Consider the following 26,082-nt stretch of genomic DNA (forward strand, 5'->3'; position numbering starts at 1 on the left):
TTTTGTGAAATGCAGTGTAACAATACAAAATTCCCCCCTTATTACTTCTGTGTCCTAGAGGAAATGCTGGAGCAGGCTTTCCAGCAGGTGAGCAGCCAGCTGTTCACTGGCTCCACCACCTGTGCTCACCTACCCTCTTACGAGGACCTTTGACATGGGGACACAGATTTTGTCACTTATACAAGCAAGTGTTGGCATGGTTGTCAAGATCCCCTAAGGCACGAAAGATCAGTTCTCAAGATTGTGAAGTAGGTATGCAGCCATCTGTGTCACCGGCAAATGACAGGACACATGTATGCACAGCCAGGTATGTGGCAGGAGTGCCTGGAGGAGAGTGTGGCTCACTTCCCTCTGGAGGGTGAGCAGCTCTGCTGTGAACAACTACTGACAATATAAGATGAAAAACTTATGAGCTTGGAATGCAAAATACAACAGGACTACTTATACCTGCTGTGAACATTTAGCCATTGACAGCTCTGTATCTCATATTATACAAACAAAAGCTGCAGTAATGGCAGCTGATATAAATTCTTACTGTTTAGTCATGCCAATGTTCTCTTGCTTGGCGTCAACTGGGATCTTCTAGATATTGTGTGTACTTTTTCCCCAAGACACGGTCACATTTTTTTCAAGGCTATGAGTCATGCTTTGCTATTCTATTACTCTGAAGCTTAGCAGAAAAGATCCTATGTGCAGTTCACGGAGTGCAGAGGCAAGGTTATAAATCCCTCATTCTGAAAAGGGTTGGACTGAGTCTATAATATATGGGATGGTTATGGTTTGACAACAATCACATGGTGTGTCATAACAGTCTTACAGGAACTGCAGGCAGACTTGTTGTTCCTGGAACCATATTTATATAAACAATTCTGCAGCTCTTCAAAGATGGAGCAGTTCTGTGAGTCAGTGAATTTTCGATTGCTTACATGTGAAATGAAAAAAACACCTAGCAGAATGAAACCTTGAGTAACTATACTGTTACTTGACTGTAACTATATACAAGATTGTTGTCATCACAGAATATATTGCAATGTCTTTAAAAAAGTTATGAATGTAAGTACAGAATGTTCAGATTCTGCTTGGGTCTGTTATGAATTAAACAGAATCATTCCATGAAACAGGTAAAAAGAAGTGAAAGAAGAGGTCTATTTTCCTCCTCCTGTGAGGCTGTGTTTGCATGGGTTGTAATATACAGATTAACTATTCCTGACTATGCACTTTTGGAAGCAGAGCTATCCTCTGCCATTTATAATAAACACCTCTTTTTGAAATTTATTTTCAGTGTCAGAAACTTCTATTACTGGTAGACTGAATCAAACCAGCATGATGTATTGAGTAATACAAACTAAAGAAAGCCACCCAGAATAGGCATGCTGCTTTATCAGTCATGTTACTTCAGTTCTACTTCAGGAAACACTTATTTAAAGACTGTCCTGAAGATGATACTTTCATTGTCTATTTTCAAAAGTTCTGGAAAAAATTAGTGTTTGGAAGTTTATTGGACTAGTTTATATAATGGATTCAAGGAAAATTCTTAATCCAATTTTTTTTTTATAATTTTCTAACTGTAGAAATATAGAAAGATAAGGGAAAGAAAAAAATAACCCCCCCCCAAATACTAAGAATTATGTGTTTAACATAAAACTACTTTAATTTCAGTCTGTTTTTTCTTCAAAATCCTTTGAAATGAAATTTTCTTTTTGCCACAATAGAAAATTTATCATAAATGCTAGCAGATGGTAAAATTCATTATTTACAAAACAGCATGTGTTTACTAATGAATCTCTTCATTTGGTGGGTGGTTAGGGGTTTTAACAGTGAAATAGTGTTATATATTCAGAGCAATAATGACAATAAACCAAGAGTTCTCTAGAGCATGAACAGAAGGAGTCAGATCCTTGTTTTCCTGGTAGTTCAGCATTCTTTACTATAGTATTGTGAAATGTAGTACGGCCTAAGGGTCTGAATTCTGACTGCAGAAATCCTCATTTATGTTCCAGAAATCTTTCTGATATTTTAATTTCCTTAATAGTCTCTAGGTTTTAAAATTGTTAGATTTTTGCATATGTTTGGGCCAAATTACCTCATTTGGTTAACTGTTATCTTCCTTTCTTGATGAGCAACAGGCAGAGAATCCACCTTTTTTTCCCCTCAGTAATTTGATTATCCTGATTAATTGCCCTTATTGCTGGAGACTTTTTTCATAGTTTGAACTTGTCTGGTTTCAACTTTTACACATGAGTTTTTCTCTGTTTTTTAATAAAAAACATATTTCTCTTTGGAAGTTCATGTCTGTGGAAAATGTCTGTGGAAAATGTCTCGGTTTTCCTCTTGATACATCAAACAGTTCAAGCTTTTTATGCCTTCCAATTTTAAGCATGTGTTCTTTCTTGTTCTTTAGATAACTTTCGCCACACAAATTCCAGTTTTTCAACTTTTTTTTTTTGAATATGTATCCCACAACTCCACACAGCATTCCATTCTCACTATTGCTTATATTCAGAGGCAGTGTTAGTTTTTATCCTACTGTTCCCAGAATTGTCTCATATGTTACTTACTGATCACATTCCTTGATCATCGTTGTTTGACTCTACATTTGCTTAGATTAAAATGCATTTTATGTATTGTTCTCCTTTTCAAAAGGCATGACCTTAGCCACCAGTGGAGCTCCTCTGGAAAGCAGGGAGAGCTTCTTGCTGTAACAGATCTGGACTTATAATTCTTTAGCTTTCCACCAGTCTACCTTGGAGCTCTAGGAAAACTTTTTATATTTCCCTCTAGATTACTGATGTAACAGTCAAATAGCATTGAGCCTTGCTAATCTCTGTGGAGTCTCACTTGGAACAGCCTTGTTTGATTCCCTACCAAATGCTTCTTCCCATGATCCCTCAGCTAGCCAGCCACTTCTTAATTCCTTTTGGTATATGTTTTATTTCTATTGAGAAAACACTCTATGTTTCATCAGTGCTTATCTCTCCTCACTGTAAGCACGACTTTGGGATTAACCAGCCCTCGCTCTTGCCACAGGAAACCCTGCCTATGTGCCCGAATAGAAGTAATCGGCTGAGAAAGTGGATACATTGTTATGGAAAAACTTCCATTAATTTCAGCTTGTTTCTTCTTTCCTCACTGGAGAAATGCGTCTCCTATCTTCAAGCCTGTTTCAGTTGTGTCTTTTTAAGATGAGTAGATTTGTTCAACCAGAAGGAAATTCAGGGCAGAAGAGGGATGGCAAAGACTGTCACTGCATATTACTCTAAGGAGTTACTCTTTCAGTTAACTTTAAATTAATGTGCGGTACTGTCCTCTATCTCTGTTCTCTGGTAGGCAAGAAGCTGGTTTCTATTCTGACTAAAACTATTTAGTAAAAAGATAAAACAGGGTCATTAGTGTTACAGAAAAAATGCCAATTACTATGATGCTATGTTAATCCAAAAGGATGTTTTCACGAACAAAGACTTTTGAAACAAGATATGCATTAAAACTCCTGCAAGGAGCAATTGCAAATGCCAAAGTTCACCTCTTCTTTTGGCACTGTTATGTTGTTCTAATTGTTAATATCTATTTACATTTAAAGAATGAAGATTAGGTGAAGTTCATATTGCACTGTTCATGTACATACTCTCACAAACTAAAAACATCTTACTAGTTCATGATGTCTTTCTATTTCTTCTATGTGTTTCTGTTACATAGTGGTGTATAAACTGAGTGAATTTTTCAAGATTTCAGAATATTCTGTGAGAATATTCACTTAAAAACCCATTGAATGTCTTGGCATCTTTTTGATATATGGGATGACACTCCATAGCATCATATGACAGGTTCTTACTGATGAAGTACTAAGTTGAAACAGGGCACTTTTGTAGGGTAACTATTCAGCTGCATTCAGTTTATGTTGTTATTTAATTAATGAACTGCCAGCATGTACCACTGCTTCTGGTGAGTTGTGCAAGGCTTGATGCTGGCATATGTGCAATTCATAGTTAGTGTGAGAAGGGAAACATATTTTTAGTGCAGACTGTGAAGGTCTGGTGGAGCCTATGGCTTGAAGATCATAGTTTTCCCATAGCTCTTATGTCATAGCTACCAGTCCCATGTAAATATCCTAGATATTGAAAGGGTGTGGTCCTAGATGATGGTGTTTGAAAAAATGAGTTGAGTTCTCCCATATCTAAGGGGTTGATAGTGGTAGAGAAAATGGTTGCAACTTAAGAATTACTGGGTATGAGGTTGTTTTGTAGATGAGTTTAAGAATAATCTGCGATAAATTAATTTTTAGAGTGAGAAGTTAATTCAATTAGAAAGGAGTATCACAAGAGAAGGAGTAGAAAGTTGTTTGGTCATAGATGTTTAACGAGACTACAGTTTAAACAAATTGTTGATGTCAGTATTGCCTAAGCTTTCATGAAATCACAAGGAGAACTTTTAAAATAATTACGAACAAAATAATTTTAAACTACGTATATGGATCAAAACTTTACACATCTAGTATGCTTTCTAAATATGGTAAATAGTTTCTTGCTATGAAAATTAGCTGATTTCCAATCAAAGAAAAAACTCTTTGTGAAGTGACTTTTAGGTCTGCTTCTGAAACTCACTCATGTTTTTACTTTTTTTTTTCCATGCTCCCATGACTTAACTTTTTTTCAGTTACTTACTGTCTTACTCTTACAGATCATATTGGGTTTGCATGTCCAGGTTTTGGTAGCAGGGGGGCTACAGGGGTGGCTTCTGTGAGAAGCTGGCAGAAGCTTCCCCCATGTTCTGCAGAGCCAATGCCAGCCGGCTCCAGGATGGACTCGCCACTGCCCAAGGCTGAGCCCATCAGGAATGGTGGTAATGCCTCTGTGGTAACATATTTAAGAAGGAAAAAAAAAGTTAATTGTGGAGATGAAAATTGCATCAGGGAAGAGTGGAGTGAGAACATGTGAACAACTCTGCAGACACCAAGGCCAGTGGAGAAGGAGGGGACAGAGTGCTCCAGGCGCTGGAGCTGAGGTTTCCCTGCAGCCTGTGGTGCAGACCATGGTGAAGCAGCTGTGCCCCTGCAGCCTGTGGAGGACCATGGGGGTGCAGAGATCCACCTGCAGGAGGTGGATCTCCCCATGGAGGAGACCCATGCTGGAGCAGGGTGATGCCTGAAGAAGACTGTAACCTGGTGGGAGGCCCATGCTGGAGCAGGGTCCTGGCAGGGACCTGCTGACCCATGGAGAGAAGCCCATGCTGGAGCAGGTTTTCCTGGTAGGACTTGTGCCCTGTGGGGGACCCACATTGGAGCAGCCTGTGCCTGATTTTGTTAGTAATAAATTTAATTAATATCCCCACTTTGAGTCTGCTTTGCCTGTGATGATAATCGGTGAGTGATCTCTCCTGGTCCTTATCTCGTGACCCCTACGTTTTATTTTCTCTCCTCTGTCCAGTTGCAGAGGGGACTGAGAGAGCAGCTTTGGTGAATACCTGGCATTCAGCCAAGGTCAACCCACCACACAGACCTTCCCTTTACCTAGCAAGCAACTGTTTAGAATAATTTCTCATTACAGAGTTACTGAGTAGCAGACTATTATTATTTTTTAATTATGTACATACGTATGGTCTGTATACAGGGATATTAAACAAACTGGCAAGCGATATCATTATTTACCTGCATTATAGTATCAAGTATGATCCTCTCTCAAGGATCATAACACTATTACCTTATGTGCTCTTCAAAGGAACAAAGAAAGATAAAAATGTAGAATCATGGAACAGCTGAAAATGACAGAGCAGTGAACATGAGTAAATTACAGTATCAAGCAAATCTAAAAATAATTTTGCAGTTCTGGTACTTTCTTGTGACTACAAAAAAGGAAACATCTAAATTTCCTTGTAGCAAACTTGAAAAAGGCCTCTGTGAGTTTTACTGCCATGGATTTTTATTAGTCTTTGCATAAAGCCATGTATACTATGCTTATTTAGTTCAGCCCCCTCCCCAATCAGTTCCATAATAAGTGAGCAGGATTGTCTTCATAAATTGGCTAGAATGTCAAGCACAAACACTGAAAGATTTGTACAATAAATCCTACCGATTATCCTTTTTAATTTGTGGGTACTGGATCTTTGTGGGTGTGCCTGTGACAACAGAAAATGTGAGGAGATTCTCAAAAACACCCAATATGAGTTTAATGCTGCTCACCTGAGAATAAAACTGGGTTGCTCTTCATAAATAAGGCATTCCTAATTTTCCACTGAAAGTGTTCCACTATACCTCATTGTTACCAGAGAATGAACTCATGTTGCCTGGAGGGACAAGTTATTGTTTATAACTTTTAATGCTTAAAATTCACAGATATCTTTTGGCTCCATTTTTTTACCTCGGGTGTGTATTGAAAAGAGTTATTGACTCAAGGAACTTGCTCATAAAAGAGTGGAAACAGAGGCACAGGAAGGTGATGTGCTGATTCAACAAATGCAGAGTCAGTACGGGAGTGAAGGTGTCTGACATGGTTTGTGCTTGGGAAGGATAATCATCTTATTACCCTGTCCATTATAAATTATTGTTATAAGCTCAGAGGAGTTTTAAATTGTCATAGTTTTCATTCCACAAAGAGTTAGCTATAATACATGCAAAATCAATTTTTCTCAACATAAAAGACAAAGATCCATTATGCTGTTTTCCTTTTGCTTTGCAAAATACATTTATTTAAGACAGAAACATCTGTTTCTGTTTAAAATGTTCAAGGGGTGTAGTTACCAATTAGAACAGTGATGCAGGAAATATCCATGTCATCTTAACTGTGTCAGATTTTGGCAACTGCAGAGGAAACCTTCCCAGTAGATTGTTCATCTCTCCCTTCCTCCCTCTCATCTTTTCACAGATTTCAAGATTTTTCTGGAAAAAATGTTATCATTTGTGTCAGGCTCTGTAAATAGCATTTAATTCTACAGTTGCTGGGAACACAGACGTTTCCAGCATTTTCCACTGTTTCTACTGGTAGCTTTCCGACAGCTGGAATATTGCTGTCTGTCATTTTCTAGGCTCTAGAATAACTGAAGCTCATCACAGATCACAGTCTTTTCTGAGTTTATGACCTAGACCACTTATCTTTCTTCTTCATTTCTTTTTTTTTTTTTTTTCTCTCTTGGAGCCCTGGTATCTGACCTTACACAGTTAAATCTCAGGGACTTGTGAAGTTGCTGTCCTCAAATTTGTTTCTGCTACTTGTTTGAGCTTCCACTCCTCCTTACTGCTGAGTAAGTAAATTATTTTTTTCAGATGCTGTTCACTTATTTCCCAAAAAACAAAATGAATTTTCATGGGTAATGAAAAAAGAAAAACCCTATAACCAGAATGTAGCTTAAGGAGCCCACAACCATTGAATAAAACACATCTGGTAATTCTCCGGAGATAACTTATTTACTGCAGATTGTTTCCTTACTGGTTCTTTGCTCAAGCAGCTAACAAATGTTTAATGACTTGGTTGTTTCTGTTTGAGGGAGACATAGTCATAAAACTGACATTAGTGACCCAAAGCTGTTTTTATCAAAACAGACTTAAAAAGAATCATAGAATGGCTTGGGTTAGAAGGGACCTTAGAGATCATGTAGTTCCAACCCTCCCGCCATCGGCAAGGACACTTTCCACTAGACCAGGTTGCTTAGAGCCCTGTCCACCCTGGCCTTGAACACTTCCGGGGATGGGGCATCCACAACTTCTCTGGGCAACATGTTCCAGTGCCTCACCACCCTCACACTAAAGAATTTCTTCATAATATCTAATTTAACCTATTCTCTTTCAGTTTAAAACCATTACCTCTTGTATCGCTACATGACCTTGTACAAAGTCCCTCTCCATCTCGTAGGCTCTGCTCAGGTGCTGGAAGGCCCCAGTTAGGTCATCCCAAATCCTTCTCTTCTCCAGGCTGAACAATCCCAATTCTCTTAGCCGGTCTTCATAGGAGAGGTGCTCCATCCCTCTAATCATCTTGGTGGTCCTCCTCTGGACTCACTCCAACAGGTCAATGTCCTTCCTCTGCTAGGGAATTCTGAGCTGGATGCAGTACTACAGGTGGGGGTCTCATGAGAGCAGAGTAGAGAGGTAGAACAGGCACATATGTTTTCATGGGTTGTCCCTTTCCTTGTAAAAACTGTCAGACTACTTTTGTATAACCTAGGAGAGATGTTTTAATGCAAAAAGATACGTTCCAATCAGTGTTAAATTTTAGCTGTATTTTAGTCACTGATTTTGACCATTACACTGTCATATTTTAGTGTCAATACATACCTACATATATATATTATATCCTTCATATTTAGGTGGGACCTTGCCCTAACTTGTTGAACTGTAGTTATAGTGTATTTTTGAATCATATTACTATTTCTTCAAATTCTTGTCTCTATTTCTCAGAACTGTAAATGTCCATAAGCAAAGAAAGAAAAAAGTAGATCCAAAGAAATTTCACTCTCAATACATTGGTTAAATGATGGGATGACTGAAATGTGCAAATCCAATAGTATTTAATAGCATTGCTTTTTATACTGCTTTGGTTTCATTTAAGTCTGTTTCTACAGACTTTTACTACACCTGCAATGCACTGAAGTGACCCCTTGGCATGAAAGAGGTATAGAAATAGGTACTGGTATGATTTATAAAATACATGTCTTTTAATGAGTGCAAGTGCGCTTCTGTACTGGTAATTTTGATGTGGATATTTCAGCAGAACAAAAGATAAGGCCTTTAATTCTGAGAAACTACTTTATGTCATTTCCTATACACCACTGCTGGTCAGAACAAATTTCAAGTCAGTAGTCACGTGTGTATATCAGGAAGGTAGAATAACACATATAAATTGGAATTCAACAGCTGACTAAACAGAGCTGACAGTGTGTCATTAAATATTTTTAACGCATTCTTTCAAAATTAAATTGTTTAAAATTTGGACATATATTGTAATATTTTAGCTGCTAAATCAGGTTCCTGAGAACCTATCCCTGACTGGAGTTTACCATGCTGAGTGCTTGTAGCATCTTCCTTTTGGTGGAAGAGATTTGCCATCAGAGTTAGGAGCATAACTTTCCCTTCAGTATGTGAGGCAAGAGATTCGTTGACTGTAATTCGCCACGACCTCAGTGTAGAGCAGCGTAAGCCAATGAAGGATGCTAAGGTCAGGAAAGCGTCTTATATCTCATCCTAATCAGATTAGTTATACATGTTGTGCAATTCAGAATTCTTTGATGGTTTTCCTCCAGTCTAATGTTCTGTATGAAGAACAAGCATGCAGAATATTGTTTTTCCTGTATCTTCTGTGCAACTAAACAATTTATTGAATACTTGACTACTTGCCATGCACAAATAAATCATATGTGCTAAATCTGAAGACTCGTGCCTGGAGGAAAACCACTTCCTTGTATTTGGTAAGAAAAAATTGTGGTGGTAGTTTTTCCTCCATTCTCAAATGGTCACAGAAATCTTGAATAAAGGAAGAGCTCTAACTCCTGTTACTTTTAGGAACTGCCATCCACTGAGAAAGAAAGCACCTTAAACAGAACTTTACGAGGTGCTTTGAGCAGGGCTTGCTGACGTGCTCCAGTTTAATTCTACTTTTTGTGAACTTCGTTTAATACGGTTTCTGGAATTGAGGTCTGAGCCTCCCCAAGTAATTATCTTACAAGTTCAGGTAACTGTAGGTTTTTTCAATCTCTCTGAACAAAAACTTCAGATTTGAGGCAAAAAGTTAGCATTCTAAATTATGCTGAAAACTGGTATTCTGAAATACTGTATTACCGTAATAATCACTGTTGCATGGTTTAGTGTACCACAGCAGGTTGGCAGCAGCAAGTAACTAAACTGAAACTCTCTAAGAAGTATTTCAAAATAGGACTGTAAAATAATCAATACATGTAAACAATATGTTAAGTAATGACGAAATTAAGGGGCCAATTCTTAACAACTTTGGTAGGCCTTAAAGGAACTGACAAATTATCAGAACTTCTCAGAAAGAAGCCCTAAATAATAATATAAAATTAAATATTTAAAATTACTCCTTTTTTTTTAAATTACGTTTTAGGAGTGGAGGAATTAGAGACTTTTGTTTATTGAATTTTTTATATGGCCTTGAGAAAACAGTTTAACATATTTTGGGCTTTTTAGTGGGTTTTTAAGTCTTTTATGTTCCTCCAAGATTCTTGGCTTAGTTCTGGAATAAGTAAGTGTCATGGAAGAAATTCTATTTTGTGAATATTTCAAACCTAGAAAGTGGTGACATCTTGTGAAAGGAAGGCTCACGGAATTTCAATCCCAATTTCCAGACTAAAAGCTACATAGAGCATAAACAGATGCATAATCTTTTCAATAAAAAAATTGCTATTTAAGGCTAGGAAAGCACATATAGAGCTTCATGACTTTTTATAAATTTAATCATTGCAACCTTAAAATATTATTATTAAAAGTGCATCTGAGATTGCAATCTTTATCATTTGCATGTACAGTGCACATAGTTTTCAAATGACTATGCACTATTTTTCTACTTTTTTGTGGTTTTCCATAATAATATTTTTCTGGAACAATACAATATCAGACACATTCCTGCATGCATATAGTTCACAACTGTAGGTTTACACAGCTGCCTGAACAAATTCTGCCTATCAACGTAAGATGCTTTTGCTGAGTAAAAATTATTATTACTAACAAAAGACATAAACTGAAGACATACCAATGACTTGTAGCAATATGTGTATTTTTGGAGTAGGTGCTATTTCATCATAATAAACAATTTTTTTAATACAAAATTTGAAGATCAAATAGAATAATATAGCATAAAACTAAAGAATAACACTGGAAAAAATTGGTCTTACTTCTGGATAAGTGACTATTTCTCCATTCTGCCCATTTATACTCTTTCATGTACTACGTACATAGTTGGTAGTAGGATGAAAAAGTCTGAACTGGAAATACCTGCAATTATATATACTGACTTGAAATTTAGCCAAAGAAAATGCTACTTCATATCATTATTTCAGCTTTCAGAAAGTATTTAGATTCTACTGGCTTTGCAGGTGCTTGATCTAATATGTAATTTGCATAGCAAATTAATGGGCCTTCCGCAGACTGTTTTATGGCATCTCTGTTTATTGATTCATATTATAAATTTTTTCTGTACAATTCTGAAAATAATAAGAAAATTATGTGAGTAGGACAGATTTACAGAAAGTGTTCACCATGTATGTGTGGAGAATAAGGATTTTACAACTTGTTGATTCATAAAATGTGCTGGTGCAAACATCGCCTGCTGGGGGCAGCAGGCAGAGTAAGATCTGTCATTCTCAAGCTACTCTTATGAAGAAAGTTACATCTTAAGATCCTATTTGGGCTAGTATAATTATTTCTGGCCCTGGAAAATTAAAATATAAACTCCTAGTCACATTTCTAGGAGAATCCTCTGTGCTTGAAAGCATTCAGAGAAGTCTCAGAACGTGATACTACATGTACTTTTTATATCAGGAGAAAAAATAATAAACCAAAATGAACAACCATAACTGTCTGAACATTTCATTGTACACAAGGAGTGTACCCCAGTCATACTGGGACAGACAACAAATACAATGCTTTATGAGTGACAGGGATTCAAGGATCTGAATCAGAAATATCCAAACCTGTTTATTCTCACATACAAGCTTCTTCTGTAGTTGGAGACTAACATCTTTCTCTTCTTTTCCAGCCCACAGATAACTATAAAAATCAAGTTGCAACCTACTGTGCAGGTGGTCGAGTTCTGTGATATCTGTTCTTATAGTGCAGGTTGGTCAGGACCCATTGTGCAAGGTCAGATTTGAGATGGTCTTTTCGGAGTATTGTAAGGTGATCTCTGCACCGTCTTATCTATTTGGTCTGACTGCAAAATTACTGTGTTTGGGTAACTCTTTGGCCCATTATCATAGAATAAGAGTCAAAATCATTGGGGAAGGCAGGAAGAACGAAAAAAGGTATCCAGAGCAAGATTTCTCCTTAGAGTCCTTGCTCCTTTTAGTGAAACTCCAAGCTTTAAATCTCTATACTTTCCTTGCTGAACCAGAGTCCAACTTCCATGCAGACAGAATGGATGCTGAAAGCCATATTTTCCAGAATTCTTGTGCCATTTCTTAACTTCAGTCATAACATCATCTAGTCCACCTTATGTAGCCTTAGAATAGAGGCAGGTGCCTCCTGTGATAAGACAATGACATATATAAACAAAGAAAACATACCTTGTAATTTTATAGATTATGCTGAATAGTATTCTTTCTTCTTTGTTTCTTTCTTTCTTCCTTTTCTTTCTTTTATTTCTTTTTTCTTTCTATCTTTCCCTTCTATCTTTTCTTTCTTTATTTCTTTCTTTGTTTCTTTCTTTTCTGTCTTTCTTTGTTTCTTTGTCCCTTCTTTCCTTCCTTCCTTCCTTCCTCCCTCCCTCCCTCCCTTCCTTCCCTTCCTTCCTTTCTTTTTTCTTTTTCTCTTTTCTCTTTTGTTATATTTTTGTTGTTGGTGCTTTTGTTAAACTAGTTGTATCCCTCCATTGTAAAATATTGTCCAAGGTGAACACTGGTGCTTCCTTTTTTTTTTTCTTCAGGGATTGCGCTTTGAACAACGCATGTCAGAACTATAGTTTCTCTCCTGGAAAATAATTCTTAATATCTAATGTATAATGTCTAATGAAAATAATGTATAATATCTAACACTTGTACTCAAAGCATCAGTGTTAATTCCAAACTACTAATATTAAAAATACTGTGTTAACATCTTACAGCTAGTTAAAGTTTTAAAGAAATAATTCTATACCCTGAAGTATCAGAACCATCGAGTTTATGGCAAAAGAAAGCAGTTATGTAACTGAGAATGACTTAAAAGGATAAAAACATTTGTGCTTTAATTTTACATGTTCAGCTGAAGAGCCCTTGAAAGACTGCTTTCTTATGTGTTTAATTTTATTTACTTCTATGAAATTGATCTTGATGAAACAATAATCAAATAGAGATAAGAATCAGTGTTACTTATCTCAGGATATGCAGTCTGTAGCAGTCTGTAACAGTGCTGTGGGCTAGTAAATATTGTGTACTTGTGTACTCATAAAAGTGTAGGAGATGAAAATTTGCGAGCATTGGGTACTAAAAATGTTCTTGTCCACTATCAGTGTTCTTGAAAACAATTTTGAATTTAATAATAAAGTTTTGCAACGCCAATATTTTTTAACTTGTCTAGAGTTCAGATGCAAAATGAAGTTAGAAACATGCTTAAATCCTGTTTAGCGATGCCTTTGATACTGTTTATCATACAGTTTTCTTCCAAAATTTGTGAGGTACAATGAAATGAAAATGTAATTTTTTTGGATTGTATTTAAAAGATGGGTGATGGTGAAACCAAAAAAACTCTGAGTAAAAAAATTTTAAAAAAATGTTCAGAAAAAAGCAAACTAAAATTACAACTGACAACCAAGGAAAATTTCACCCTCTTTTTTTTTTTTTTCCTATGAAAAAATTCAAAAGCCATTTAATCGATCTAAGAATTTCAAGAGGTTATTTATGGGAAATTTTTGATATGAGAATTTTTCTATCTCAGATTTACAACTGCAGATAAGTCTTGCAGAATCAATTAACCTTCAGTTAAAAACATCCTGTTCCCAGCCACTAGGTAAATATACAATTAAAGAAGCAAACCTGAACAAGGGTTCTGTGAAGGATTTGATATGATATTTTCAGGTAGCTGAAATTGAAGTATGGTTTTTTTATATTAATAGATGTTGAGTTTTATCACAAAGTTGAAATGAGGACATTCCCTTAAATGCACTATTGGAATAAAATTTAGTGTTGCAAAAGAGGTGGATTTTCATGTTTTGCAGCAGCAGCAGCAGCAGCTCCTAGAGGGCTACAAAGCTAGCTCTGTTTAGAGAGAATTAAGAGTAATCTCGCTTGGAGTAGAAAAAGGTTATTACTGATGTCCTGCACCATGCGGTTGGTGGAGCCCTGGTGCCCATTAGTGGATGAGCACTTTGAGAAAGTGACACACACAGGTATGAAATGACATGTCACGTTTGCCTATTGTTTTGTTTTAGGGAGTGGAAATAATCTGTTTCGTGTTTTGGTGGTGGATGACTTTCCAAAAGAACTTTTCAGTGACTAAAGTGTTCAAGATTTTGTCCATTCAAATGCAAGCAAATAATTGTGGATCTTTCTGCTCTCCTGCCTGGTCAGATTTGGCAGACAGTCAAGGACCTGTATCAGCTCAGAATGTTCTCTCTTACATCTCACCGTTTCTGTCTATAATGAAAGACCATTTAAAATGCAGATTAGTATTCAGGGAAGCCTAATCTTGCTATCTTCCAATATAAAAGATGTTTCACACTATCTCTCTGGAGAAAAATTTTGGAACAAGGCACCACCTTCTTGCTAGAATAATTATTTTGCATCCTTCACCATCTGACTTTTGTAGCTCGTGAAGGGAAAAAATATTTTATGATTGCAAAGGTTTTGCTGACTGTTGGCTACTAGAATGTCAAAAATGGCTTTATCTAGGGAGGTTAAAACAACCTACCCCAAAATACAAATCAAAAACCCCAACAAACAATCACTCATGTATGCTGAAGAATCAGCATGTGAAAGTTGCCACTATGTGTGTCTTCTATGTACTGCTGGCATTCTGGAGTGAAATTAGGACAACAAAAGCCCAAGGTTGTGTAGGGCAGTTAGTTAATAAAGGATGCTGAAATAATGATGAACTAATATGAAGGAGCTAATTTGTCTTTGTCCATTTTAATGCTAATCTCTTTGTATCACATCACCTCCCAGATACCGTTTCTCACTGCACTGAGTCAGAAGGGACCAGGAAACACAACTACTCATCACAATATATTTGACTCTGAATACATTCCTCTGTCTGTATGAGTCTAGCAAAACACAATTGTTTTCAAGGTCTGTACATGCTGTAGTGTAGAATTTTTTTCTGATGTAGCAGTTGTCTAATGGATAATTTCCAACTAGTCTCCCTGCCTTTTTATAAGTGAGAACATAAAATTATATGAGATGGGAGCATATAAATTTTATGCACTGTTTCAGGCAAGACTTCATTTTGTTGTTCTTATGGGCTTTTTTCCAAGCTGTTCTTTTTTTAAGGATAATTGCAGTTAATGCTGGACTAGAACTATTTAGTATATTTTTAGATAAACTTGGTGCTTGTGTAAAGACGCATGGTTGGTACCTCTTGAGCCGTGAACTCTCTCTGAAACAGAACTCTGCTTTACTTCCAGTGTTAATCCACTGACTAATTGCAGGACTGTAATACTGTATAGTTTCCACAGTTTATGAAATTCCTGGACTTTACAGTTCAGGTGCAAATTGTTGATATTATGAGTATATTGGATTTATGCCCAAAGCTTTTATTCATATAGATTATCATACTTATGGATTTATACATATACTGAAATTAATTTAGATCAGGGATTTGGAGTTTATGAAGCAGCTGAAGACTGTAAATAAACTCAGGACTTGAGAGAGGTGAGTTCATCACTGTTTGCAATGTTCATTTACGCTTTCTTTGAAAGGAAGCTGTTTACAGTGCAAGGTTTTTTTCTGAGTTGTTCCTGAAAGGAATATCTGAAAAGGGTACTGCTTGGATCTTCCAGGACCTCTTTTGGAGAATTGCCTGCAAAAACCATGACAAGTAGGATGGCTGAAGCTCCCTCTTCAGTATATAAGGTGTTTACGCAAACAACTGAGATCCTGCAAGGAATTGTGGTCTACCACTGGAAAGACCATATAGGAAATATAATGGCTGCTGTCATTGATAAGAGGTTGGGGTTCTCTTGAAGAATGAAGAGGTCCAGGTTGTGAAAAACAGCAATATTTAAAATTTCTGGATAGCATGATCTTAAAATCACCTTTTTTTTTTTTTTTCTCTCCCAGTGCTGAGTCTCGGCCTGCTCAGTTTTCATTTGAACAGAAGTGCTTAGATATTCCTGTTTGTCCTTCAAATTGCCTTTTTTGAATCCTTATCCAGCTCCACTGTATTCCCTTTGTGATGAGGGAGCCACAATTGCACATAACACGCTGAATCTGTGCCATGGATTTACATAATGATGTAATGATTTTTTTCTGCATTATTTACTATTCCTTTGCTAAATGTTTATAAAATTTAATTTTCTTTTTTCTGCTATTGAGAATTAAGTTAATGGTTTTTATGGAACTTTGTAGTTTTCCTTCTGAAACATTGCTCTTGAGGTGTAACACTCATGTTGGAGCCTATTCTATACGAGCAATTAGGGCTGGGTTTTTTTCCCTATACGTAACTTAATATTTGTCTATATTAAGCTTAATATGATATTTTGTTGTTCAATTTTATTTTGCCTTGTAAGGTCTTGCATTTACTCAAGGTTTAAATTTGTCCCAAGTATTTCAATAACTTCTGCAGATGTTTTCCACCTGATTTTTCACCCATTTTTCAGGTCACTGATGAATTTACTGAGAAGCAAAGTGCAGCAGAGGTTTCTGTGAAACTCTGCTTGTGATCTTCATTTGTTCTCCATTCCACTGTTTACTCTTTCCAGTATTTTACTTGATTATTTGTCCATTCAAGGACCTTCCTTCTTGTATCATGGCTATTTAGATTCCTTTAGCTTTTGGCATTGGGTCTTGTCAAAAGCATTTTGTGATCTGTTTGGAAAACAGTAATGTGGTTTTTCAGAAGCAGCGGAGGCTATTCCTCTAAAAAAATTGTGTTGCTTCATTATGCTACAGTTTCTACTAGTTTTCCTGACAAATATCAGGCTGAAAGGATTCCCAGAACCTTTCTTTACAAACTAGTATCCTAAGAACCAAAGAAGTTTCAAATGGAAGATCAGGCATACCACAATCAGCAAGTTGCCTATTTCACCCTTAGCTTCTCACAGATTGCCTGGGTATATAATACCTAGACCTTGTGGTCTATTGGTTTGTTTCATAGTCTCGCCATTGATTTCTGACAGATCCTTTGCTAAATCCTGCAGTAGAATTTCCACTTGCCCTGATTTGCCACAATAATTTCCAGTTTCTACGTAAACACTTGCCTTTTAAGTTTCATGTTTTCCTTCACCTTGTACTAGAAAGAGAAACAGCAGATAGCAAAGATCATGTTGGGGGATTGCAGTGTCCTAAACTCTGATTTACAGACATAATAAGGAACTCAAACGTCCATGGTGGGATTTCCACAGTTAATCATTGGTAGTCTGGCTTTGCTGCCATTAAAGCCTTGGGGGTAGACTTTTTAATGGACTTTAAATCAGTCACATTAAAAATTTTAATCATGATTCACATTACTGTTCGGGCTTAATGTTGGCATTACTATGCAAGGTTCTTTGGTCCATATCCTGCAGGAATTGAGCCATCATCATATTCCCTATCAGATATACCTTCTGAGAGTCTCACATGTGAAATAAGAGGGCCAGCAGTCCTATATGGAAATTTCCTAAATGGAAATTTGTCCGATTTGTTCAGAATTCTAGATAGGATAATTGTAAAGGAGGTATTTTTGAAATATGTTTAATATGAAGAGAAAAACCTAAATTTGCTCTATTAGAATTCAGTTCTTTGAAAGCTTTTTGAAATTATTTTGTTTTTTAAATCATGTAGGAAATCAGCAACAGGATCAGTGTATCATGGGTAGTGTTACTGTGATATTAAATTCAAGTTGCTCTATATGTAGTTACTTACATGGTACATTTCAGTTTTTTATTATACTGACAGTTTATCTTTGCAATTGATATAGTAGATTATATTTTCAAGGAAAGCTATAATGAGCTTAATAACTGGGCAGAGAATTCCTGAGACTACTGAAATGGAAAAGACATTTTAATATTACCTGGCTGTGTGGGACATTCATTTTCACTGTATCTATTAAAGAAAATTCAACATCAATGAGTTCATTAAATCTGATGTTAAAATTTACATCATTAGATTTCAAAGTCAGCAAGCAGACATAATTATTTAGTGACGCAGTTTTTCTTTTTTTGTGTGGCATTTTTGAGAATGAAATGAATTGTTTACTTAGACAGGTGGCTTTATAGTGCTAATGGCTGATTTTAACAATATGTGACAGTAAGGGAAATTAGAGCTCATTAACATTCGACCCAGTGTCTGCACCACTGATCAATGATTGGACTACTCTATGGCTTAAAATGCTTAATGATTCTTTGTTTGGCGGGAATTAACTGCTATTGGAGGAAAATGTGGATGATCTGATAGCTGGCAGAGTGAATGTGGCCTGCACTTTATAATCAAGGAAAATGTGAACAACTGGGGAGCAGAATGAGTGAGAGAAGTCTTTCGAGGCTTGTGGTGATTGATAAACTATATTATGGTTGACACACACATGCTATGTTTTGCATAAAAGTGCTAACATCTGATTGAGCGGAAAAGCAGGGGTAAGTGAGATTGTCTGTGTGATTAGTGGAAGGTAATCAGCCATCTGTTAGGCATAGTATACTTGCTAAGGATGAAGATAGAAAGCATATGTGTGCATGTGCTTACACAGGGTCTCTCACCTTTCATATAAGTATCCACTACAATATAGGACTGTATATAAAGAATTAAAAGGCAAAAAATGCAAAAAATATACTCAATTCATCTATTTCTTCCTCACACCAGAAATAGTAGAAGCTGGTAGCTATGCTGTATAGTTCACAAATATGTCTTTTCAGCAGACTGAAACAATGGCTTTTGAAGTGACAGAAAAAAATTATCTGAGGTGTATTTTTTTTTAAATAATGGTATCATAATTCTCACTCTGATTGTGACTATAACAATAACGTTATGCCCTGAAAATATCGAGAGATTAACTTTTTATTGATAAAGACATTTGACCTTGTATTTTCATCTGTCCACCTGCAAGCTTAAAATCATCTAGTCTGTACAGCTATTCTGAGTACAGAAAAGATTTGGTTTAGAAGAAAGCTGGAGTCTGATGTAATATGGCTTGCTCACTTAAAACTGTCATTGATTTTACCAAGATTTTGTGATGTAGAGCATAGCTTTTAAGTTTTATTAAGAACTTTAGCAGCAGAGGAGGCCCTGCATGGAAGGAAATGAATCACTTCTTATCTCTTTTCAAAAATTATTTTTGCAAAGTATAAAAAATTTATCTAAATTTATTCAGTTTTAATATGTTCTAATACTCAGTGGTCTACAATTCACTATCTGTAGATCTCACAAAATCTGGAAAAACAAAATATTCCAGAAATACAGCCAAATCCAAGGCCAGCATTTAAATCAATCGATTTCAGTATCAATATATGACCTTAAAGTATTGTTTAACTTGATCATCCATTCCTACATATTTTTCAGCAAATGTTTTAATCCACCAGATGACACTTTTCAAATTTGAAACTGAAAATGGGTTAGCGAAAATGTATCATATGTCACTTAATGGTACATTATGCAAATACTAGAACTGATGAGGATTTCCATGTTCTACCTTGCTGTTTCCATCTTTCATGTTTCAGTATGCAATTACTACCCTAAATATTGGGTGTAGATAGAGGACAATAGATGCAAGTGCCCATATGAGAATAGGTGGAGAACAGAAAATTGGGTCATATTCAGTAGCTTGCGCCTTAATAAATTTTGTGAATGCAAACCTCTGCAAGGCTTGCAAGTGGTCAGTAATCTGAAAAGCAGAACCTACTTCTGATCAAAAGTATTTTTGCCAAGTTTTACAACTCCTAAATTGCATAAAATAGATATGTCTATGAGGTTTGCTGTTGCTGCTGGGCCTTGATGTTTGCTGTTCAGTACTTCAACGTTAGAATTTTGTAAAAACACCTCTGCATCGCGGATTCGCCTATTTTCTTTCCATGTCCGACGCATGAGGGTGCCTGAAAGCGGCACTGCCAGCGCCTTCCCGGCGCAGGCGTGCCCGGGGAATGGTGTCGCTTTGCTCCAATTGCGAAGGCGGTGGGGGAGGGATAGTGAGGTGGAGCTTTCGGTTTCTGCGGTGATTTTAGGAGCTCTTCAGTAACCGCACTGCTTCAGGGCCAGTTTTTTTGGAGTGCGCAGGAGAACCTTTTAGTTGTATTTTCTCGCAGCAAAGTTGGATGATGATGCCTTTTTATTCTGCCAAGAAGCAATTTAAAGAATCTGTGTCCTAGTCTTTGGATTCAGTAATTTCTTGCTTCAAGTTTCTCCTTTCAAGCATTTGTGAGCTTTTTAAAGCTTTCCCAGACCTGGCTAATTAGTATCCACTGTGTGTTTTACGACCTCTGTAGGATTTTTTTATCTTTATTTTTCTGAAGAATGTGAAAAGAATGCTCTATTTTAAAATTTCTCCAGATATTATTAATTGAAGTGTTGTAACTTCTTGTGATCTGGCAGAAAGGAAAGGATTTAAAGGACTTGTCTTTAAGAGCAACTAGGACTAAGGAAGCATAAGCTGTAATGCTGGAGAGCCACTATTAGAGAGTCAAGCACATCGTAACAAAAAACAGGTCAGCAGGTTCCTAATGACTGCTAATTGCAAACTCAGTGTATCAAAACTAGAACTATGCTCTGCATGCAGCATGGACTAGCTTTTGTTTGCTTCTGCAGGAGCATGTTTTAATTTCGATTTGCTAATTGCTTTAATGCCCTGACTAGAGCTGAGTCATACTGAAAAAGTCTGTAAGAGTGCCAGGTTTTTTTTGTGAAAAAACTATGAAGCAATTGCTGCCATTCCTGTGTTTCTGTATCATTTAGTGAATGATTATTTTGCTGATAGGCATGTTTAACAATAAATATCCAAAAATAAGGACCACACGTACTTCAACAAAATTTCATTTTCAGGAGGAAATAATGTAAAGAATATACTTAAAATACTTGGAGAGCTTGGGCTTTTAGAAAAGTTGATTCCTATGCTTTAAAACTGGGGCTATGATCAGCAGTCTCCAAGATAAAAATATTTTTAAACTGAGTGATTTGTCTAACAATATATTTTGAGTATTTACAGCAACAGAGTTTAAGTTGAAAAACAGGCAGTGAAAAGAGATGAACTTAAAAAATACTCAGCATCCTGAAATGTTAATTTCATCCAGTCTTCCTGCAGAACTTTTTATTTAACATCATTTAATTCTGAATTTTTCAAAATTTGGGCCTAAAGGGATAGAAAATGTACAGCAGGCACTGAGAATGTTTGAAATCTTTCATCCCTTTTTCTTGTTTGCATGATAGAAAATTTTGTTCTGAAGTGCCAAATTAATATTTAATATCAGTTTAATATCAGTTTTAAATATTGTTTTGTGAGGGGGACAAATATGCAAAAGATAGTTTACTAAGTAGTGGCAGGGTAGGAAATAAAATCAAATTAAATGTAAATTTTTTGTCCTTCCTGGCTATGATAAGTGGAATTGTGTTTGGATACTTCTTTGGTGCCGTCATTGCCTGCAGGAGTAGTCTCTGGATGCTGCAACTCCACTTGAAATATTTAGGAATGTAACTCAGTAGTCACAGGGTAGTTGATTTAATAGTGAAAGGCACTGGTTTTCTGCAATCCTATAGCTTTTATGTTAAGCAAGTAAAGTTTTTGGTATTTTTGGTTTGTCTTTTTGTTTCTTTTTTTTTCTTCTCATGCATAGGGTTTATGGCAGCCTTCTGTATTACATATAGCTAGAATGTGTAAAGAAAGAGGTACATAGTAAAATGTTTTACTTATTTACTTTTTCCAGTGGACCTTGTAAATGTATATTGATGACACAGCTTTTGGGCTTTTATAAAGCCACTTTGTAAAATGATGTTTTAATTTTTGGTACATATTTTGACATTTGGAATTCTTATCTCTACATTTTGTGAGAGTTGTTGCTCATTGCAACAGTCCTTAATCTAACAAAAATACAAGAATTTAAACTTCAAAATGAAAAGCAATAAATTAAACAAGTGTTCCCAACAGTTGCTTCAACTTTGCCTTCAAAGTTTTAGTTGTATGTGGGGGGACACTTGGGAAATTTGAATAAAACTCGAGATATTCTGTGTTTTGTCATAAATTTCAGGTGAAGGAATATGTTCTCATATGTACTAGTTTACAAATACCTGTCCTGTATTAACCTGTGGAGAACGTTTGTCATCAGTGAAAATTGTACTTTGCAAGGTGATTATCTACAATGAGAGAAATGTAGTATTTGTTATTATTCTCATAGAAAGATCTTGTTTGTTCAAATCAACAAAGTTAATTTGAAAAATCTGCTTAGTCTTGAACTTCTAGTGTAGATTTGTAAGGTGAAGAATTTATGTAGAAGTACAATACCTCAGACATTATCATTCACTCTTTGTCCTGTAAATATTTTTGTTGCTAAATTTGATCTTGTAACAGCAGTCTCTCTTTTTTTTTTTATCTTTACAGCTGTTTTTGAAATAAATATGGTTTAGACTTTCCCATGTTAGCCATGGATGTAGCAGTTGCTCCCATGAGAACACAAGAACTGGATTCGATGCCGTCTGATGCATCTCCTATGCTTATAAACATGACTCCTACAATGGAACAAGATGGGGAAGAGGATGCCATAAAGGATCTTGATTCTGGCCAGCAGTATGAAAAGCCTCCTCCTCTACACACTGGGGCTGATTGGAAGATTGTTCTCCACTTGCCAGAAATTGAGACCTGGCTTCGGATGACATCTGAAAGAGTCAGAGATCTGACCTACTCTGTCCAGCAGGACTCAGATAGCAAGCATGTGGATGTGCATCTAGTACAGCTGAAGGTAGGATGGATTTTATATTGTAGACTTCTCAGTGAAGGTGGTTCTTTCAACTCTGCTATTAATAAAGTAAACAAAAGGGTTCTCATGACTGCTGAAGCCCGTCTAACAGCATGTGTTAAAAAGTGAATAAATCCTTTTCAGGGAAATAATAGAAACCATTTAATTATCAGATATTTTTCAACATTATTTGCTCATCACTTAATTCAGTGGTCATAACCATACTCATCCAAGAGCAGGTGATACAAGATTAGCAGTGACCTGATTGGACATCTTACAAGTGCCCAGAAATATTCTCATTGATTTTAATGTTTACTGTACATAAAACTCCCAAATAAAATTCCAATAAAATTCTTAAAATTCCAATAAGCAGGGCCGCTCATTTGAAAACTATACAAGTTTCAGAGGTAGTGGGGTACCCAGGTGGTCTAAAGTCTGGCCTTTCAGTCATGTAAAGATTCATTGAAGATGGAACTCAGGTGGAATTACATGCAAATTTGTAAATACTTAGAATTTTTTTTTCAGATCTGAGACTTGGTAAGAATTATGAAGTGGTAAGATTTGAACAGTTACAACCAGTAAATCAACATTTTTGCATTCTTTTTCCAGCAAGATAATGCATTACCAAGACTGGAATTTGCCTCCCAAAAATATGTGTTTTGTGTAAGCTATAAGAGCAACAATCTCCTTCCAACCTGACAACTGAACCCAAGTATCTTTAAACAATTACCTCTGTCTTGGTCCCAGATTTAATTTTTGTTGCTAAATCTTTAAAGTTATTGAGGAAATTCAAGGCAAAATTCAAATAAATAGTCTGGGACTGTAAGCGTATGTTCATTTGCATGGCTTGGTTTGCTGCAGCAGATGAAACATGCTTTTGAAGGCAGCTAATGATCTCCAAAAATAGCACAAATGTTATCTCTTCAGGCTGAGGTCTCTTCAGAGTTGCATTCTGAGGTCTCTTCATGCGAACATAGTCTTCCTTCCTACTCAGTGCAATGGTATTTTGTTTGTGTTTATTTTAGGACTGGAGCTGTAAGCTGTCTTAAAATACAACTCTGTATACTAGCAATAACCAGAGCAATTGCACCATAGTCAGTCCCAAACAGAGAGCTGATCTTGATTTTTTTTATGGTCCCACCATTTTTCTAAAAATATTGGGGTAGATATTGCCAGCTTTTGATGAGAAAGAGCACCATATCCACAATTTTTATCAGATGCTCTGAAAAGGTGTTTCTGCAGGCAGACTTGAGAAATCTTGCTGGACTTGGTGCCAGTTCTGGTCTGGGATTGCTTTTGGCTGTATTAGCGCAGTGCTGAGCTGAAACTAAAGCTGAAACTAAAGGTCTGTGGAGCTTGTGGGTGGTGTTCACACACAGTTTTGAGCTGGCTCAGAACACAGGCAGAACTGATTTGTGCCTGCTTATGAAATGAGAATATTCTGTACATATAACTCACCCTCATATATCCACTAAAACATTTTATTCAGTGAATGAATAACATCCCTCACGCTTTTTCTTCTTTTTAGAGTTTATTTGTGAAGTTGCAAGAGTCAATTGTAGTTTATAAAATACTTTCCTAATGATTTAATCTATATAAGCAAATGCTGTAGCAATTGGGATTGTTTGGGACTAGGAAGAAATCCGATTAATGCAACTGTAAAAAAGGATGAAGGAATCTAAATTATCTGCAATTCCCTGGCCTCTCACTTTTGGGGGGGTCTGTCATTGAGACTAGACACTCAGGAAAGTGTTTTTTTCCTCTGTGTTTATACATGCATGATAATGACTTGTATTTGAAGATATTTTTAAAATTTTTGATATATTTTGAATTTTTTTCACAAAATACTATAAAAACAAAAAGCTTTCAAAATATCTGAAGTAGGACTTAAAAACCAGCAAGGTTGTAGCAAACACATTAGTAATACAGAACTTCTGTAACCTGCTTATCTTTCAATTTGTATAGAGACAAAAAGAAATATGATTGTAAAAACAAGTGTTGTGAAATTATTTTATGCAGATGTGAGATATATTTTGAACTGTTTATTCGCTATATAACTTTAAGAAAATCAACTAAGCAAAAAAAACCCAAACCCAAACAAACAAAACCCCAAACATAATCTCGTATAGATATTACTTGTTTATTTCTTCTGTGCTCTGATAATTTTCCTGGAGGGGCTACTTCCAAATGATCTGTGTCTTTCTGGAACTGTTGTGCCCAGGCTTGACACTGGGCTCAATGTGAAGTATCACCATTGCTGAGTAGACTCGAAAAAGTGTTTCATGTGTCTTTCGAACAATACATACCAGTTTAGTATTTTCTTTTTACCACAAGAGCAGGAGATGGTTGATTCATGCTTGTAATTCACTGTAATTCCCAAATTCCTTTCCCACAATATGTTTTTTTCCACCTCTCTCTTGTCCATTTTATCTGTGAAATTTTTCACGTAGGATTTTACTTTTGTCCATTATTAAACTTTTTCTTTCTTTTATCCCATTTCTCAAGTATCTCCTCCAAATATACACATTGTTTTCATGTGCAAATTTAAGAAGCCTTCTCTCTACTCCTTTGTCAATCAAATGAGAAAAATGAATGACACAGTCTCAGGATGAAGACCTATAACATAGTAGTTTCTGAATATAATTTTCAAAATGCAAACATAGCACTAAGACAACAATTTTTCATTTTCTCATAGTTTGTTTTCCTCAGCCAGGAGAGATCTGATTCCATTTTCACACAGCTTTCTATTTGTTTTGGATACTTAAAGTTGATTTCCTTCCTCTGGCTGTCACTTGGCTTGTGGTGTTAAGACTGGCTTGAGGATCCAGGCCATAGCAGACTTTTTGTATTATTCCTTGGAAAAATTGCTTAGCACACAGATCATCTCTTTCACTTGTGAAAATTTTCTCTGTATCCCTGTTGCAGATCTGTCTGTGCTTCTGCTCTTCCTGTAATCAAGAGCATTGTTTCTTTTTTGTGGCTTGTTCCCTGGGGATTTTGGTGTTTTCTGTCAGTCTCTTTTCATGCTACATGACTTAGGTCTTTACTAATGAGCACTGATCCTTTGAAAATACTTGTTTCTCTCACTTTTGCAATGCCCTTTCTCAGAACTAGCCCCACAGCATGAGTGGGAGGCTTCTTTTATGTCGTCTCTTGGGAAATTTCCTGGAAAGCTCAGATTCACATGAGTGCTTCAGGAGGATGGTTGCATGAATCATAACTTTCTGGATTCCAGAATGCCCTGTATTAGTCATTTATCTGGCATCACTCTTAACTCAAGCTGTGCTAAGATACTTTTAGATCTCTCCAACACATTCAGTGTAGCTTTTGCCAATTGCAAATATTGTAAAGGAGATTAAAATAAAGACATGTTTTTACTACAAGCAAATAA

At 36.3% G+C, this 26,082-nt stretch overlaps 1 protein-coding gene across 9 annotated transcripts in view; it reads left to right on the plus strand.

Annotated features, from left to right (window-relative positions):
- The window catches only part of AKAP6 (A-kinase anchoring protein 6), a 322,400-nt gene that overhangs the window by 27,140 nt on the left and 269,178 nt on the right, over nt 1–26,082 (plus strand). For 8 of the 9 annotated variants that reach the window (XR_005565501.1, XR_005565502.1, XM_039386513.1 and 5 more), the window contains exon 2: nt 22,337–22,694. Coding sequence is in view for 7 of the 9 variants with exons in the window: in XM_039386513.1 (XP_039242447.1) it covers nt 22,371–22,694 (324 nt within the window). In the remaining 2 variants the exon portion in view is untranslated. Of the gene's footprint in view, nt 1–7,124; nt 7,231–22,336; nt 22,695–26,082 lie in introns of all 9 variants that reach the window. The other variant, XM_039386507.1, reaches the window with a different exon arrangement.

The sequence above is a fragment of the Pipra filicauda genome, unplaced genomic scaffold (assembly GCF_003945595.2).
Source record: "Pipra filicauda isolate LSUMZ 115617 unplaced genomic scaffold, ASM394559v2 scaffold11_size5308982_pilon, whole genome shotgun sequence".
NCBI classification, from domain to species: Eukaryota; Metazoa; Chordata; class Aves; order Passeriformes; family Pipridae; genus Pipra; species Pipra filicauda.